At 54.4% G+C, this 16,640-nt stretch overlaps 1 protein-coding gene across 1 annotated transcript; it reads left to right on the forward strand.

Moving 5' to 3' along the window:
• The first annotated feature begins 7,293 nt into the window (after positions 1–7,293).
• TNFRSF25 (TNF receptor superfamily member 25) lies at positions 7,294–15,334 on the forward strand. Its single transcript, XM_053281329.1, has 7 exons — positions 7,294–7,603; positions 8,212–8,322; positions 8,476–8,631; positions 9,479–9,587; positions 11,126–11,172; positions 11,747–11,878; positions 14,674–15,334. The coding sequence occupies exons 1-7, from the start codon at positions 7,294–7,296 to the stop codon at positions 15,000–15,002; spliced, it is 1,194 nt and encodes a 397-aa protein (XP_053137304.1). The 3' UTR covers positions 15,003–15,334.
• The last annotated feature ends 1,306 nt before the right edge of the window (positions 15,335–16,640 follow it).

The raw sequence follows: 16,640 nt of genomic DNA on the forward strand, positions 1-16,640 counted from the left end.
GCACGTTCTGCTGCCTGCAGACTGATCAGCAGCCTTGATGCTGTGCTGGAGGAGCGGCTGCAGGGATGGATGAACCGGTCCTTCTGAACAGCATCGGGGCTGCCTCAGAGCCTGCAGCGACCTCCTGGCGGAGCATTACGGAGACGTGACTTCAGGAGTGGGCCGAGGCCACATTTTACTGCCTGAGGCGCCGGAGGCCAAATTCACACAGCCAATATGGTGGGGGCATTCCTAGCTCAAGCTGAGAGGTGTGCCCCCCTCCCACTAGGGTGAGAAGGGGGAAAGAAACAGCGTTCCCTGCTGGAGCAAGGTAGGGGTTGCCTGTTGTGGCAGGGACCCGGCGGCACATTGTAGAGGAGAGCTGGTCCTGTGGTAGCGAGCATGAATGGCCCCCTTTGCTAAGCAGGGCCACCCTTGGTTTGGATTTGGAGGGTGAGATATTCCCCTTAAGGGATGGAGCCATAGCTCCGTGCAAAAGCGTGTTCCTGTTTGCATGCAGGCGGCCTCCAGTTCCCTCCCTGGCAGCATCTCCAGGGAGGGCTGGGAGAGACCCCTGAGCCTGAGACCTTGGAGCAGCTGCTGCCAGTCTGGGTAGGCAATGCTGAGTTTGATGGACCAAGAGTCTGACCCAGTAAAAGGCAGCTGCCTAAGTTCCTACTTGCTGCCCCGCACGGTGGCTGCCTCACCCTCTCTCCTGGGAGGGCCGACCCCTCGTCATGCTGTGCATCAGGTGGGCCACTATTATTCAGAGGATTTCTGGGCCGCTTGTCAACAAGGAGTCCACAAAGCAGCTTGTGGCCTTCCTCACAGGGCTCTTGTGAAGATAAACTGGAGGGAGGGGATCGAGTGGCAGAAAGAGAGGATGAAAATGTCATCACGTCATGGAGATGTAATGAAGGGCCCAGAGGCCAGATTCGACCCCACTGCAGAAGCCTCTGGGGGATGTTCCTATTTGCAGATGGCGAGGAGTGCTGGGACGAGACAGTGACAGAGTGGCATCCTCGGCTGCAAGAGTGGTGCCACAGCCGCCTTCCCCCATCCCCTTCCCTGTCCACAAATGGGAATTGAGTTTATCACAGGGGTCTCTGGGAAGATCTCCGTTTGTGGGTGTGTGAGGCAGGAGGAGGAGTGGCCACCACCAGGAAGCCCCTGCCACAGAAAAGCTGTCATCTCCACCGTGGGAGGCCCCCGCCAGGATAATTGCCCCCCCATACACTGAGGAGAGGAGGGGGCCTGTGGGGCATGCCTAGCAAGGGGGCTTCCTCAAACCTGGAGCTGACCCTAAATTGGGGAGGAGTCCACCTCCTGGGTAGGTCCCTGGATCTAAGTTGCCCTTGAAGTCACTGGCAGCCCTTCTGGGGGGAAACAAAACAAAACATGTATTTGTATGATTATACAAATCACCCCCGCCCCACCCAGTGGGCCAATAACAGTTTCAGATCTAAAATTTGGGAATTTTTGTTTTCACGAATCGTCCACTTCACAAAGTCTTTCGACCTCAGACGCCTCCCATCACAGAAAGACGGAGAGGGATTTCTCCGGCCTGCAGGGGCGTGCCAAGGTTGGAGTGAGATTTAAAAACGGGCCCCTCGCTGCCTCCCTCTCCTCCTCCTGGCCCCACGTCTCTGCTGCAGAAGAACATTAAGGACGCGTGTAAAAGAGTGTCGCAGACTAACAGAGGGCAGGAGACGACAGCTTCAAGGTGTAAACAGCAGCAGCACCGAATAATACAACACTATCAGCTTTGCGAAATTCACGGGGGCCATTCATGCTCGCTGCCACAAGACCAGCTCTCCTCCCCTCCTGTGGCTTCCAAAGGAAGCTTCTGTTCCAAGCTTAACCATTTTGGTCAGGGCTGTTGCATGCCGGGATTTTTTTTAAAAAAACACAACATTTTTCATTTGTTCATTTAAAAGCAACAGTAATACGAACAATGCATCACATTAAAAAATATACAAACAAAATCCAGTGTTATTCATATCAAAAAGGGCATATACAATAGCCACATCCTTTTGAACACAATGGCTGGGGATGATGGGAGTTGTAGTCCAACAATACTAGCTGGAGAGCTTCCGGTTGGCCATCCCTAAACTGAAGCCCGGTTGCTCCACAAATTCCGTTCTTTCTCATTTGCGGGTGTGCGTCAAATGCCAGTTTAAAAATGCTGTCACTGAAGCTGGAGTTGTGTGGGGCAGGCAGTGGGGGAAGATTCCTAGCAGGTTTTTGAGGCAGCGATTTATACAAATATATCTGCCCCCACCCCCGTCCCAACCATCCCAGCAAACTGCTGCCTGCAGACGACCCTCTCTGACCTGAGGCTACAATCCTGCCCCATTGACCTTGAATTCCCTTCTGAGTAAATCTACTTAGGGCAAGGTTGCCAGCTCCTCAGTTTTCTGCAATGGCAAGGGAATGACACTCTGCACATGCTCAGAGCCACTCTTCTCCTTCTCGGGCGGCATTTTCCATCCTTGAAGCCAAAGCGTACTTTGGGTCTGTGTCTGCCTGAGCCTCACGAGCCACCCGCCCCCAACGAGCCCTGACGGCTTGGACCACCCAGACAAGAGGAGGCTGATCCAGAAAAGGCAGACGGTGTCCTCTCCAGGCTGCAACTGCAAGGGGATCACTCCTGCAAGGGTGCAGCCGCCAGAAGGTCCCCCACTGGGGACCACAGCAGTGCCGCCGGGGGTTAACTGGGCCAGAGCCAGCCGCCGCCCGCACCATTCTCCGCGTGGCCTTTTGGGGTCAACCTCAACAAAGTGTGACGCTGACTCCGGCCTGCGCTGAAGCCGAGGGGAAGGGTGGGCGGTTGCGTTTGCAGGCAGCCCGTGGTACTTCCCCTTCGATATCAGATGAGCGCAGGAAGCTTTGAAACGTGGCCAACACTGCAAAACCTTCCAGAGAAGCAGTGGGAGGAAAAGATCCCTATCTCTTGCTTCAGCTCTCAAACTGGCAAGGTCAGTTTGATGTTTCACAGATGAAATTTGCGAGAATTTGCGAGCATTTCCTAACTGTAAGGGCTGTTGGGCAGTGGAACTGTCTGCCTCATGAAGTGGGTGTGTGTGTCTCTCTTTCATTGGAGGTTTTCAGACAGAGGCCAGAGGGCCACCTGGCAGGGATGCTGTCGCAGCTTCCTGCACTGAGTGGGATGGGGGTGGGGGTGGACTAGAAGACCTCCGAGGTCCCTTCCCACTCTAGCGTTAGATGGTTCTGTTATTCGAAAACTCCTCTTCCATTACCAAAGACCACTCCTGAGTCCCCCTCCCCCAGTTATCTATTGATTCTGAAGGCTCCACTGGCCCCATTCAGACATGATGCTGTGCGAGTATAGAGATGTCTGTACATTCGTAGATGTGTCAATGTGAATGACTCTACCTGGGTCCATTTTAGTACCTGGATCCAGGCCCTTCAAATGCAAGTTACAGAGAGGAAGGGTCCTGCTCTAACTGCTTTCAGCCTAACCTGTGAATGGCTGGACTGGTGTACAGATCTGTACCTATGCACACTGTACACTCGTCATACGAGTGTTGAATGTCATGTGTGAATGGGCCAACTCTGCCGGCTGTATTCCGTACTGCAGTGACTCTGCAATAGGGTCTCCAGACACCACTAGGGCCATTAAAGGAATTCTCGGGCAGCAGAATTGGCCCACAGCAGGGGTTGTTTTCAGCCACTGGTCCCCAGAGCTTGGTGTACTACAACTCCTATCACCCCTGGCCACAATGGCTGAAGGATGATGGATTCTGTAGTCCAGCAACATCTGGGACCCAGGCTTCCTATGGGTAGTTGCCAAGTAAGTTACCAAGCAGTGTGTAAGGCTTGGTTGGGTGTATGGGACATTAACCCCTGGCGAGTGCACTGGAGATACGGTGCCTTGCCCTCCCACCTCGCTAGAGACCCAGGGAGGAGAGGGGCTGAAGCCTGAAGGACGACCACTTGAGCGACTGGTGTTCAGAAGGCACCCCCCTCGCTGCCCCCACAGGTGGGGAAATGAACAAAACACAGACAGGGACTGTCTGGTTGCAGGGAAATTTAGGAACGAGAAAAGGACGGACTTTTCCACACAGTGCATCTCTAATCTGTGGAATTCTCTGCCACAGGATGCAGTGATGGCCACCAGCTTGGATGGCTTTCCGCAGGGCTTGGACAAATTCAGGGAAGACAGGTCTATCCTTGGCCTATCAGTTACCATCTGCTTGCTTGGTGGTGACCCCAAACCAGGCCTTCTCTAGGGTTGCCGCCGGGCTCTGGAACACGCTCCCAAACGAAATCAGAACCTCCGCATTTCTGACTGTTGTTAAGCGACTTTTGGAAATGCGTGTGTTTTATTAGGCATTCAGTTTATACGGCTTTAAGTTCTATTGGCAGTTATTTTAAATTGTTTGATATGATTTTAGGTTTTGATTGTTGTTGGGTTTCAACTGTAAACAGCCCAGAGATTTTGTTTGGGGCAATCAATCAGTCAGTCAATCAATCAATCAATGGCTATTAGTCTTGATGGCTATAGGCCGCCTCCGGACTCGGAGGCAGGGATACTTCCAAATACCAGTTGCAGGGGAGCAACAGCAGGAGAGGGGCCATGCTGCCATCATCTCCTGGTTTTTGGGATTCCTAGAGGCATCTGGTGGGTGATGGTGGGGAATCGGATGCTGGATTAGATAGACCTTGGGCCTGATCCAGAAGGGGAGCTCTTATGACTAGAAAAGAGGTGTTACCCCCCTTGTAAACAGAGATTTTTGAGCATATGGTCACATATGGTACTGGAAGAGCAGGATCGGTCGAGAATCTGCTTGAGAAGTCTGGTTGAAATGAACAGGAGCTTCACTTCAGTCATGCTGGCCAGTTCACTTGGTTCCCCTGGAGTCAGAAGGTGGCAGAACTGGGGGTGGTGTGTGGCCATGGGTCTAGAGAGGCAGCCCACAGCATCTAGATCTAGAGTACAGCACCCAGTTCTGGTCATCGTATCTTAAAGGCGCATTCCAGATGACACCCTGCAACAGGGTCACGTCGTATCTCTGCTTCCACACTTCCTGCGTCGTGACACAGCCGTCCCGACGTGGGCAGCAGGGAGCCGTTCACATTTCCAACACCTTGTTTTGGCTTTAATCGCTGCGATAGAGAGCTAGGACATTGTATAGCCGGCATGAACAAGTTGCTGTTTTTTTGGGTGGCTAGTTTCCGCGAGACTCTGCTCCCACCGCTGTTTATGTTTCAAATGCAATTTGCCTGAACGGAAACATTTTCCTGCTGTCCGGCAGCTAATCTGGAAAGCACCAAGGAGGACATTGTAGAACTGGGGAAGGGGCAGCAGCAGAAGGAAACCCAGATGATCAGGGGCCCGGAGCACCTTCCTTTTGAGGCAAGGCTACAGCATCTGGGCTCTTTAGCTTGGAAAAGAGGCGGGTCAGGGGAGAGACTTAATTGAGGTGTATACAATGATGGATGGAGCAGAGAGAGCGGGCGGAGAGAAATCTTTCTCCCTCTCCCACAAGACTAGAACAAGGGGTGATCCCATGAAACTAAAGGTCGGGAAATGTAGGACTGTCAAAACAAAGTACTTTTTCACGCAGCGCATAATTAATCTATGGAATTCTCTGCCACGAGATGTGGTGAGGGCCACTAGCTTGGATGGCTTTAAAAGGGGCTCGGATAAATCAATGGAGGAGAGGTCTACCAATGGCTACCAATATAGTCTAGATGGCTATCGGCTTCCTCCTGGCTCAGAGCAGGAGAGAGGGTGTGCCTTCATATCTCTTGCCTGTGGCCTTCCCAGAGGCAACTGGGGGGCCACTGTGTGAATCAGGATGCTGGACTAGATGAGTGTTGGGCCTGATCCAGCAGGTTTGTTCCTATGGGGCGGAGTGACCTTTTGGGCTGCAAGGTGGCTCAGAACAGAGACCAGGTCCGAACCTGGCAGCAAAAGCTGGACTGAATTCTCACTCAATCTGGTTCATTTAAAAGCAAAGCAGGCTCTTAGTCCATCAGCGCCACCTGCTGGGAGACGGTGCCCTCACACAGCACCCTATTTGCTGTGCCGGATGTGATGGCTGCTCGCGCAGGCCTGGTCCACACATGCAGCACAAGGAGTGGTAGAGTCCTGAGGTGAGAGAGTGGACTGTACCACTTCAGGCTGTGAGGGTGTGCGGTGGGTAGGTACTGCACAGTTTCTGTCTAGTTGCACATGAGAAAAGCCTCCTAAGAGTTGTAAGGGCCCCTGCTCAGAATCCCTGGCATATCCCACCTGCGCCTGAGAACCGCCATGAGGCAGACAGTTCCACTGTCCCACAGCTCTTGCGGCCAGGAAGTTCCTCCTCGTGTCTAGCCTAGAACAATCTGCTTCAACGCTGAGTCTCTTTGCCCCTCTCCTGGTTCTCGGTGCAAACCCACCGAGGCCAGGATTCGTGGCCTTATTTGGAAGGGGTTACGACTGAGGAGGCCGCCCAAGACCACTTGCTGAGTGCATGGCAGAGGTCGGATTTGAATCAGGGACGGCCTGATATATGCCTCAGTCATAGAACCCCTGGGTTCAGCCCCAGCAGGGAGACAGTGGCCAGTGGGCCCCCACCCCCAAGAATCCCACATTATATTATGCACATTATAAGACAGCTCAGACCGTTGTAATTAGGGTGGGACAAACGTCCCGCCCTGGTTCAGAAACTATTCCCGTCCCCGTTTTGTGATCGTGTGTGAGGGGGAAAGCAAAGTCGGAGGAGAAGGAAGGGATCACCTGGGAGAGAGGAGCTGGGTTTCCTCCTGCCTCGGTAGAGCGCTGGGTTCAAGATCTGGGGAGGACAGCACCCAAAGGACCTAGGGCAGAGAGCTGGTCCTGTGGTAGTAAGCATGAATTGCCCCTCTGCTAAGCAGGCTCTGCCCTGGTTTGCATTTGAATGGGAGACTCCATGTGTGAGCACTGTGAGATATTTCCCTTTAGGGGATGGGGCTGCTCTGGGAAGAGTATCGGCCTGCTTGCATGCAGGAAGTTCCCAGTTCCCTCCCTGGCAGCATCTCCAGGATAGGGCTGAGAGAGACCCCTGCCTGCTGCCACCTGGGAGAAGCCGCTGCCAGCCTGGGTAGACAGTAGTGAGCGAGATGGACCAAGGGTCTGACTTGGCAGAAGGCAGCTTCCTCTTCTGTTCCTGTATTCACCACCACCGGACCAGCTCCTCCCTCCCGGACCTCGCCGTTGCCCTTGCCCACGATCACAGCTCCCGCACTGTGGTGCGACACTTGTGTGCCCAGCTTCGAATCGGCGGAGCGGCCTTTGTGCCTCTGAAGGGCTCACTCCCGGGCGTGATGCATGCAGCATCCCAGGCCTGCTCTGAGGAGCCGTGCACGGTGTCCTGGCTGGGGGCCGGCACACACAGACGCTTTGTGGCCCGTCCCTCTGAGCCCCTCCCGCCCGTTCTCCCTGTCTCCCAGGCCTTCCTGATGACTTCTGCGATCGCAGCCTGTGACTGCCACGTCCTGGGCAGCGTGAGCGGAGATGGGCTCAAGTGGGCGCCCCGCGACCTGCAGAGGCCAAGGGGGCTGCTGGGGGCTGAACGGCAGCGACTGTCTCTCAGCCGGCAGAAGAGGAGCAAAGACAACACTTCGTGCTCGCAAGGTAAGAGGGCCAGAGTCTCTGCCACAGGATTGGTTTCCCGGGCATTACTGAAAGAGGGAACAGATGTGTGCTGAAGTAAGTAAAGTTGTGCCGTCGAGTCGGTGTCGACTCCTGGAGCCCACAGAGCCCTGTGGTTGTCTTTGGTAGAATACAGGAGGGGTTGACCATTGCCTCCTCCCTCACAGTATGAGATGATGCCTGTTATTCCATTGTATTTATTTATCGTATTTCTACATCTCTGGGTGGTTGACAAATCAGAACACAACAGTGATTAAAACCTTAAAATCCTATAAAACCAATTAAGATCACCACCACCAAAACATTATAAGCGGAAAAGCCTCATCAAATAGGTGTGGTTCCAAGCGTTGCTTAAAAACAGCCAGCGATCATTGGGGGGGGGGGGCGTTTTCTGGTTTCTTTGAGGCGTGTGTTCCAGGGCCCTGGGGCAACCCTCGAGAAGGCCTGTTTTGGGGGTCACCACCGAATGAGCCAGTGCTAACCTCAGCCAGACCTCCCCCGCTGAACCTAATAGGAAGAAGGCGCTCTCTGAAATACCCGGGGCCACAGCTGTTCAGGGCTTTATCGGTGTGGATTCATTTCCCTGGCAGGATTTGAGAGGAAGTCCCAAGATCGCCAGTACTGTATCCCTTGCCAAGAGGGTTATTACCAGCCTTATGTCGACGTCGACCAACGGTGCCGGCCATGCACGCTGTGTGTCGGTGAGAATCTGGGGAGCTGGGCTGTGTGGCGGGGAGAGGGGGCTGGAGGCAGAAGGGGGCAGGGGGGAGCGGAAGCACGGACCCCCACGTGGCGACCCCACTCTTGCTTTGCTAGAGGGCGGGAGCCTCATGATTGATCCGACCTGGGTTCAGGTTATCAGGTGGTGAAGGAAAAGTGTACGAAAGAGCGCGATGCCGTGTGTGGCTGCAAGACGGACCACTTCAAGGAGAAGAATTTTTATGACTCGGATTTTGACTGCCGGCCGTGCAGAAACTGTTCTGCTCAGCACAAGAGAACCGAGAAGAACTGTGAGTAGTCTACGCCGGTGCACAACCTCAGCCTTTAGCTAAGGCATTTATTTGTTATTCTTTCTATCTATCTATCTATCTATCTGTCTATCTATCTATCTATCTATCTATCTATCTATCTATCTATCTATCTATCTATCTCCTACCAGCTGATATGTGTATCTCTAGGCAGTGTACACAATTTAAAATGCAAGAAATAAAAAGCAGAGTAAAAACAATTAAAACAATTTCACAGAATAAAAAGTTAAAACAATTTCACGGGATGGAGACAATTAAACCGTTTAAAATTCATTTAAATTAAAAGCCTGAGAAAACAGGTGTGCCTTGAGGGTCTTTCCAAAAGCAATCAGAGATGGAGAAGCTCTTGTTTGGGCAGGGAGTGCCTTTCAAAGCAGTGAGAAAATCTCAGGAGCAGTAACCTCCAGCCCTTCTTCATCATTTGAACCCCTGCTAACTGGGCCAAGAGGCACCTTTTAACGTGGTGATTCTCTTGTATTTAGCAGGGGGAGAGTAACTGGCCCTCTCCACCCCCAGCACAGCATCGCTCCAGTGACTGTTGCTGGTGTCTGTCTTATGTTTCTTTTTAGATTGTGAGCCCTTTGGGGACCGGGAGCCATCTGATTTATTTGCTATTTCTCTGTGTAAACCGCCCTGAGCCATTTTGGAAGGGTGGTCTAGAAATCGAATAAATAATAAATAATAAATAAATAAGTTTGCCCTAGAGCCAGTTCTTAGGGGCAGTAGGGGAAGTGGGATAGAACTGGGTGGCAATGGACAGTCCCCCCCCCCCCCGTGTCCCCTGCTGGCCCTGAATGTCAGCTCTGAAGGGCTTCTCTCTCTCTTGCAGGCTCGGAAGAAGAAGACGCCAGATGCGGGGCCTGCCTGCCTGGCTACGTCGATGAGGGAGGCACATGCAAACCGAAACCAGAACCAACAACAACAACGAAACCAACAACGTGAGCATTTCCTCTGTCCTTCCAGGCTTTCTTCCTCCTTGGCGAAGAGGGTGTGATCGAGGGGCTGATAACATGTTGCAGGATATGAAGAAAGTGGAGAGAGAGAGAGAGAGAGAGAGAGAGCACGTTCTTCTCCCTCCCCCATAATATGAGAATCGGGGCCGTCCACACTGGCCGAACAGACAAGTGAAATGGTTCTAACAATAGAATGAGTTTGTGGAACTCACTGCCACAACATGTGGTGGTAGGGAGACTTTTGGTCGAGGCCTCTTCCAACAGTTTCCTAGGACAGCCAGCGCCTGGAATGCTAGGTGCTGAAGAGAGGGAGAGCTCTGCATTGGGGTGAAGCATGTTGTTGAACAGGGTGGTGGTGGTTCATCTTCCAAACTCCCCCTTCAGGCTTCACCTCCATCCCTTGGCAAAGTGAGGCCTCTGGTTTCTTTTCATGGAGACAGCGCTTGCTGATCTGCTGAAGCTCTCCTCTCCCCCCACCCCGCCCCCAAAAAGAGGGGAAAGGGGGAAATCTGTGCACTACAAGGAGGGATTGGTGGATGCCTGTGGACCTCGGCCCCTCTCTGGCAAGGTGCATTCAGGCAGCATGGATTAAGCTAGTGTGGGGCCTGTAGCATATGTTATAAAGGGGCCCTAAATTTTTTTAAAAATGCACATAAATATTAAAACGTAAAATATTTACTTGCATAGTAAAGTAATTCAGTTTTTTCATTTGCTATATTTTGGAGTATGGGAGACCAAGCCACAAACCCACACTTACTACAACAACAGTGAACATTTATATACCGTTTTCCAATCAAAATTCTCAAAGTGGTTTACATAGAAAAATAAAGAGTGGAGAGATGCTTCTCAGTCTCCAAAGGCCTCACACTCTAAAAAGAAAAATGTGGTAGGCACCAGCAACAGCCACTGGACAGATGCTGCGCTGGGCCTTCTCTTAAAAGGCACATTTAGCAGAAAAGGGATATTTTCTCTAACATGGACCAAATAAAGCAGGTAAAGTTTTAACTTTAATTCCTGGTTGGAAGCTGGGCATGCGGGGCCCTCGAAAATGTGGGGCCCGTAGCAAATGCTACCTTTGCTACTACGTTAATCTGCCTCTGCCTGGTGCCGTGACACGTTGACAGGCGCACGCAGATTTCTCAAACTGCGCCCGGGGGACATGAGGGAGACCAAGCGAGGCTGCCATCCGAGGTCCTTATTTGGGAGGGAACCCCATTGATTCAATTCCAATTCGGCAGGCGGAAGCGATAAGGAGGGCGGGAGCACCTGGGTTGCAAGGAGGAGCAATCTATGGGCACAGCTGCCCTGCTTCAGGGCTGAAGGCTCTTGGGGGAGGATCCTGAGGGGCTTCTGCTCGAGACCCAGCCTGGCCCCTCCAACCAGAGAAAGGCACAGGGAGGGAACGACTCTGGAGCCAGTGTGAGACACAGCTGCTGCCCAGACCCCCCCAGCCAGCCAGAGGGAAGTCCAAGCACGCCCCCGCCGCCTTGCTGGCTGACGCACTCCTTCCTTTCCTCTTGCAGCGGGAATCCTGACATCCAAGCCTGTGGGGCGGAATCCTGCAAACCAGGTACGTCCCGGTGATTCTGGGCTACGGGGGCCCCTTGTTGCTTGGCCCGGCCGGACGCTGGAGGGGTCCCCGAGTTAGGAGCTGGCTGGCCGGCAGAGGACGCCTGGCTTCTTCCTCCCAGGAGCTGGCTTGGGTGTCCCACGCTGGTCACCCGCAGCAGGCCTCCCATGTGCCGTGGGGTTGCAGACGTCAGCCAGGTGCATCACAGGGGCAGGCCTTCCGGACGAAGCTGACCCTAGCCCGCTTCGTAAGCAGCGCCCCTCCTCGTGGCCCTCGAAGAGCCGGCAAGGGCCCGTTCTGGAAGGGGCCTGGCATTCAGTGCCTTGCTCCAGATGCCGCTGTACTGGGTCCCCTGCCCCAGTGAAAATGGGTGTGTGTGTGTGTCTTTGGGCATCAGCCCTGAGGTCACTCGCACTGCCTGTGGGTCAGCCCACCCGCTCTGGTTGTGCGGGGGTGGGGGGGTGGGGGCGTGTCAGGTCAGGAGGCCCTTTTGCCAGACCGGGGGGGGGGTGGGTGGGATCTGGCAGGCGAGGCCGGTGCCTCACTCCTCGACTGACTCTCTCGTGTGCCTCAGAGGACCCCCCGAACAAGGACTCCCTCTTCCTGGTCCTGCTGGGCCCCCTGCTGGTGGGGCTTCTCCTGCTGTCCTGCAAGTGGAGGAGGATCCGCTGGCCGTCCGCCGCAGCTGGTAAACCCCCCCATGCCTGTGAGTCTCTCTGGGGATGGGGATGCTGGGGTGGAAGGCAGGGTCCTCTCGGGGGCCCCCCCATGACCTCCTCATGGGGAGGAGAGCTGGCCTTGTGGGAGAGAGCATGGAGGGCCGCCTCTTTGCTAAACCAGGGTCCACCCTGGTTGGCATTCGGTTTGGGGGCTCCATGTGTGAGCACTGAAAGGTCGTCCCCTTCATGGATGGGGCATAGCTCAGAGGGAGAGCCTTTGTCTGCTTGCAGGCAGGAAGTTCCCAGTTCCCTCCCTGGCAGCATCTCCAGCAGGGCTGGGAAAGACTCCTGCCTGCAACCTGGGAGAAGCTGCTGCTAGTCAGTGCAGACAATAGTGAGCTAGATGGACCAAGGGCCTGACTCAGTAGAAGGCAGCTTCCTGTAACCACCATTCATGCTATAACCACCAGTGCCCTAAAAGCACCCCCAGCCATAGGGCTGACCGACACTTGAGGGCAACTGCAAGGGATTTGTTTGTTTGTTTTGTTTGTTTATTTATTTTAAACATTTATATCCCGCTCTTCCTCCAAGGAGCCCAGAGCGGTGTACTACATACTTGAGTTTCTCTTTCACAAGAACCCTGTGAAGTAGGTTAGGCTGAGAGAGAAGTGACTGGCCCAGAGTCACCCAGCTAGTCTCATGGCTGAAGGGGGATTTGAACTCGGGTCTCCCCGGTCCTAGTCCAGCACTCTAACCACGATGATGGAGAACAATCATCGTTTCTTGTTTCTACTGGACATGGTGAGGAAAATGGCTCAAAGTATTCCCATTGAAATTAGAAGGGCAAGTTCCCTAGCGCCTCACTGGTGCTTTCAATTTCCATGGGGTGGCTCCAGGCAATTTCCCTCATCTTGTAGGCCACTGTGCTTTAGAGGGTTTGCTTGTTTATTTATAGCCCATTCTTCCTCCAAGGAGCCCAGAGCAGTGTGCATGGTTGTTTATCCTCACAACAACCCTGTGAGGTAGGTTAAGCTGAGCGCCCAGGGTCACCCAGCGAGTTTTATGATTGAGTGGGGATTTGAACTCGGGTCTCCATGGTCCTAGTCCAGCCCTGTAACCATTACATCACATTGGCTCAAAGGGCATCTTTGCAGCAGCCCTATAAGGTAGGCTAGTAGAATGATGCCCCCTTTTCTTATAAATATATCAATCAGGCTACACTCTAATAGACTGTGAAAAACCCAAATTGCATGTGAACTGTGTCTGGTCACCCGCAGGGACGTCAAGGTTAATCTAGCCGAAATCTAGCCATTCCGGAGGAGATGTGGCTTCGAAAGCCCCATGTGAAAAGCTTCCTGATGTTGTTGGACTTCATTTCCCATAACTCCCAAAGGCCACTGTGGCTGGGAACTATGGGAAATGGAGTCCAAAAACATCTGGCGACCCGGGTAGGAGAGAGAGAGAATCAGAAGGCATGAGTATGATAACACTTGATACGAGTTGCACGGGAAATTCAAGCTGCAAGGTCTAATTTGCCTTGGCATGTGTGTGTTTATGTGCATGGACACATTTGGGTTTTTTTAGAAAAGAATATTTCTATACCACCCAAAATTTGCATCTCTGGGCGCTTTACAATTAAAATCACTGAAACCGTTAAATCAATTCGGACACGTAAAGATGAATTTAACTTGCTCCCAGAAAGCCTCACTGGTGTTTTTTTTGCTGCTCCTTTTTCCTTGGGAACATCTTATGCTACAGGCTCATTTGCATATCTGCTGGCAGGGTCGGGAAAAGGGCCCGTCCTGGGCAAGACTGCTGCAAGCACCCCGAATGTTCGGCCGTGTGCTTGCAGCCATGAAGGGAGGAGGCAGGGACCGGGACCGTGGCTGCTGGGCAGGACGGCTTTGCCTCCTGCCTCGGGAAAACGTTGGGGATGGAATCTGAGCAGGGCGGGTTTGTTGTACCCAGCCAGGGCCTTGCTTCCCCCTCCGCCCCGCTTCCTACCTAGAGCCTTGCAAACACACGACTGGAAACCAGCAGCATGCCCGGCCTTCAAACCCTGGCTGGGAGCTTCTCGCACCCTGCCGACACTCGTGCGAATGAGCTTTGTGTGCTCGGGACTTGCCTTGGGGAATCGTTCTGGCCTCTGAGCAAAGTTGGTGACCCGGGTTTTGAGCACGAGATGTCATTCTTCCAGTCAATGGGGTGGCCAGTGTGTGCCTGGGCTGTGTGCAGGATAGCAAGCTTGTCTTACGCACAGAAAGTGTGCCTGTCAGAGAGTGCACGGCCATCCTCTTCCCAGACCTGCTAGGGTTCCATGCCCAGGGATTTTTAATTCTTGGCCATGGAGTGGTGCACAGTCCAGACATGGGCTGACCACTTGGGTTTACGGCCCGAGAGCCCGCAGCGATGGGACTGCCTGCCTCTCAGACAGTGTGCCCCCCCCCGCCCCCAGTGGCCTCCGTCAGGGAGGTAGCCACGAGGTAGCCCGTCGTCCTTGTAGCAGGGATTTCCAAATGCTGTTGCCGGCAACTCTCATAATTCCCAGCCAAAGGCCCCTGCGGCTGGGGATACTGCTGGGAGTTGGGAGTCCACAACATCTGGGCATCCCTCTGCCAAGGGACACTGGTTCGAGCGGAGGGAGAACGCCGCCCGCCATTTTGCTGCCCCCATCAGCCCAGACACATCCAGACGGATACACTCTGGAGGCGGGGGGGGGTCTTCCGGGCTCTGCTGAGCACAGCGAAATGAAGACCCAGTCCTGTGTGGGCGCAGGCCAGAGCCCGGCCGGCCAGCCGGCTTCCGCAGGCCCCGTGGCGCTGACGCCTGCTCCCCTTTCCAGGCCCCCCTCCGCCCCTCCCTCGGGCCATCTTGCCGCTGGACCCTCTCCGCCACAGTTCGGCCCCGCAGGGCAGGCAGCTGTACGCCATCATCGACGTGGTGCCCGTCCGCCGCTGGAAGGAGTTTGTGCGCGGCCTGGGCCTGCGCGACGGGGAGATCGAGGCGGTGGAGGTGGAGCACGGCCAGCTCCGCGAGCAGCAGTACGAGATGCTGAAGCGCTGGCGGCAGCGCCCGGGGGCCACGATGGACGCCGTCTTCGCCGTGCTGGAGGAGATGCAGCTGGGAGGCTGCGCCCAGGAGCTCCGGGAATCGGTGCCGCCCAACCCCTGAGGCGGGGGGCAAGGAGGGCCCTTCCCTTCCCGGCGACACCCTCGGGCCGGGCCAGCCTTTGTGGGAGCAGCCAGGAATCCGAGCAGCTGTGCCCGCAGGAGGACCCCCAGAACCCGGGGGGGGGGGTCTGCTGCTGTTGCACACCTCTGCTCTGGAGGGAGCTGCAGCCAGTCTGGGAGACTGGAGACCTGGCCCCACCGGGAGGCTAGGCAGGGGCCATTTTTGCACGTGATCGGAAAAAGGTGTAAACGGTGCTCCCAGGGAAGATGGGCCTCAACGTCGGATCTTTTAATGCACCTGTTTTAACGCGAGCACACGTGCCTGAGGCTCAGAGTTCCCGGGGGGGGGGAGCGGGTTATTTAAGGGGTCGTCCTCCCTATCCTGGCTCTCAGATCTGAATGGCATCCATCCTCCCAGGGTGGGGGGGGGCACAGGGCCAGTTTCTGTGCCCCTCTTCTCCCCCTTACCCCACCCCCAGGAGCATTAGTAGCATCAGGAGAAGCAATCGAGGGCTCAGGGGAAGGGGGTCACAGCCCCCCCCACCAGCACTGAGGCCCCCCACTTGGCTTGAAGCGTTAAAACCCAGCGGCAGAAGCCAGCACCGCTCTGCTGCTCCATCCTGGGTGCTCTCGTCCCCGCTGAGCCATTTATTATACGCCCTGGGCTAGTTCCCACGATCTGTTTGGGAGCGACACACACGCCTGGTTTTTGTGACTGTGTGTGAGTAAAGAAGGGAGGAGGAAGGAAGGTGACAGGAGAAGTGAGCGTCTTTGTTTATTTTTATTTCTCTATGTAAACCGCTTTGGCCACCTGTGTTGAGAGGCGGCAGGGCATGAATAATCCATTGTTGTCATCCGTGAGGTTCTTGCAGGGGTCGGAGAGTTCCGTCCTGGCCAGCCTAACCCTAACCCTAACCCAGCTGTTGAACAAGGCAGGACAAAACCCCGCCTACCCAGCAGAGCCTTGCAGACGATCCCTGCCCACCCGTCTGACCTCGTTTTTCTGCTCACACACGCTGACCAAGCGAGAGTACGCACCGCTCTGGAACCGGGGAAGAATGCTCATTTTACCCAACTCTCATGATTGTGCAAATGATCCTATTAAGTCAGCCTCTGAACACAGACTTCAAGGTTTGGCCGCAAACCCGCTTGGCCTCAGCTTCCCACCTTCACAAGGGGGATGCAGTGAGTCTACCTCACAAGGTGGTTGTGAGGACACGCCAACAAACCGGTTTGTGTACTAGACGTCGGGTGGCCGCACTACGCAACGCCACAACTGCCTCTTGGGCAAGATCAGCCCCATACTAGTTAAGTACAGAAGCCGTGTAGACATTTTATGTCAATTTTAAATAGGTATCTAGGTTTTATCCTGCCCTGCCGTGGGAGAAGAAGGCAGAGGCCGGGTTTTCAGGAATACTTGACTCTTCATCTTGTTCTGCGATTTGTGCAGTGTCTGGAAGAGGGAGGTGTGGGCCGGGACGGCTGCCCTCACTGCTTGGTGGCAGCGATGAACTCAAACACTATCTGTTTTGCGGTACAGCTGACCCCCCTCACAAGGTTGTTGTGAGGATGACTGAAAACGCTTTGAGCCTCTGAAGCACTGTCACAACTATTGTTTCATCACTAGGACACTTTGCCA

This window comes from Hemicordylus capensis, chromosome 16, assembly GCF_027244095.1.
Source record: "Hemicordylus capensis ecotype Gifberg chromosome 16, rHemCap1.1.pri, whole genome shotgun sequence".
NCBI classification, from domain to species: domain Eukaryota; kingdom Metazoa; phylum Chordata; class Lepidosauria; order Squamata; family Cordylidae; genus Hemicordylus; species Hemicordylus capensis.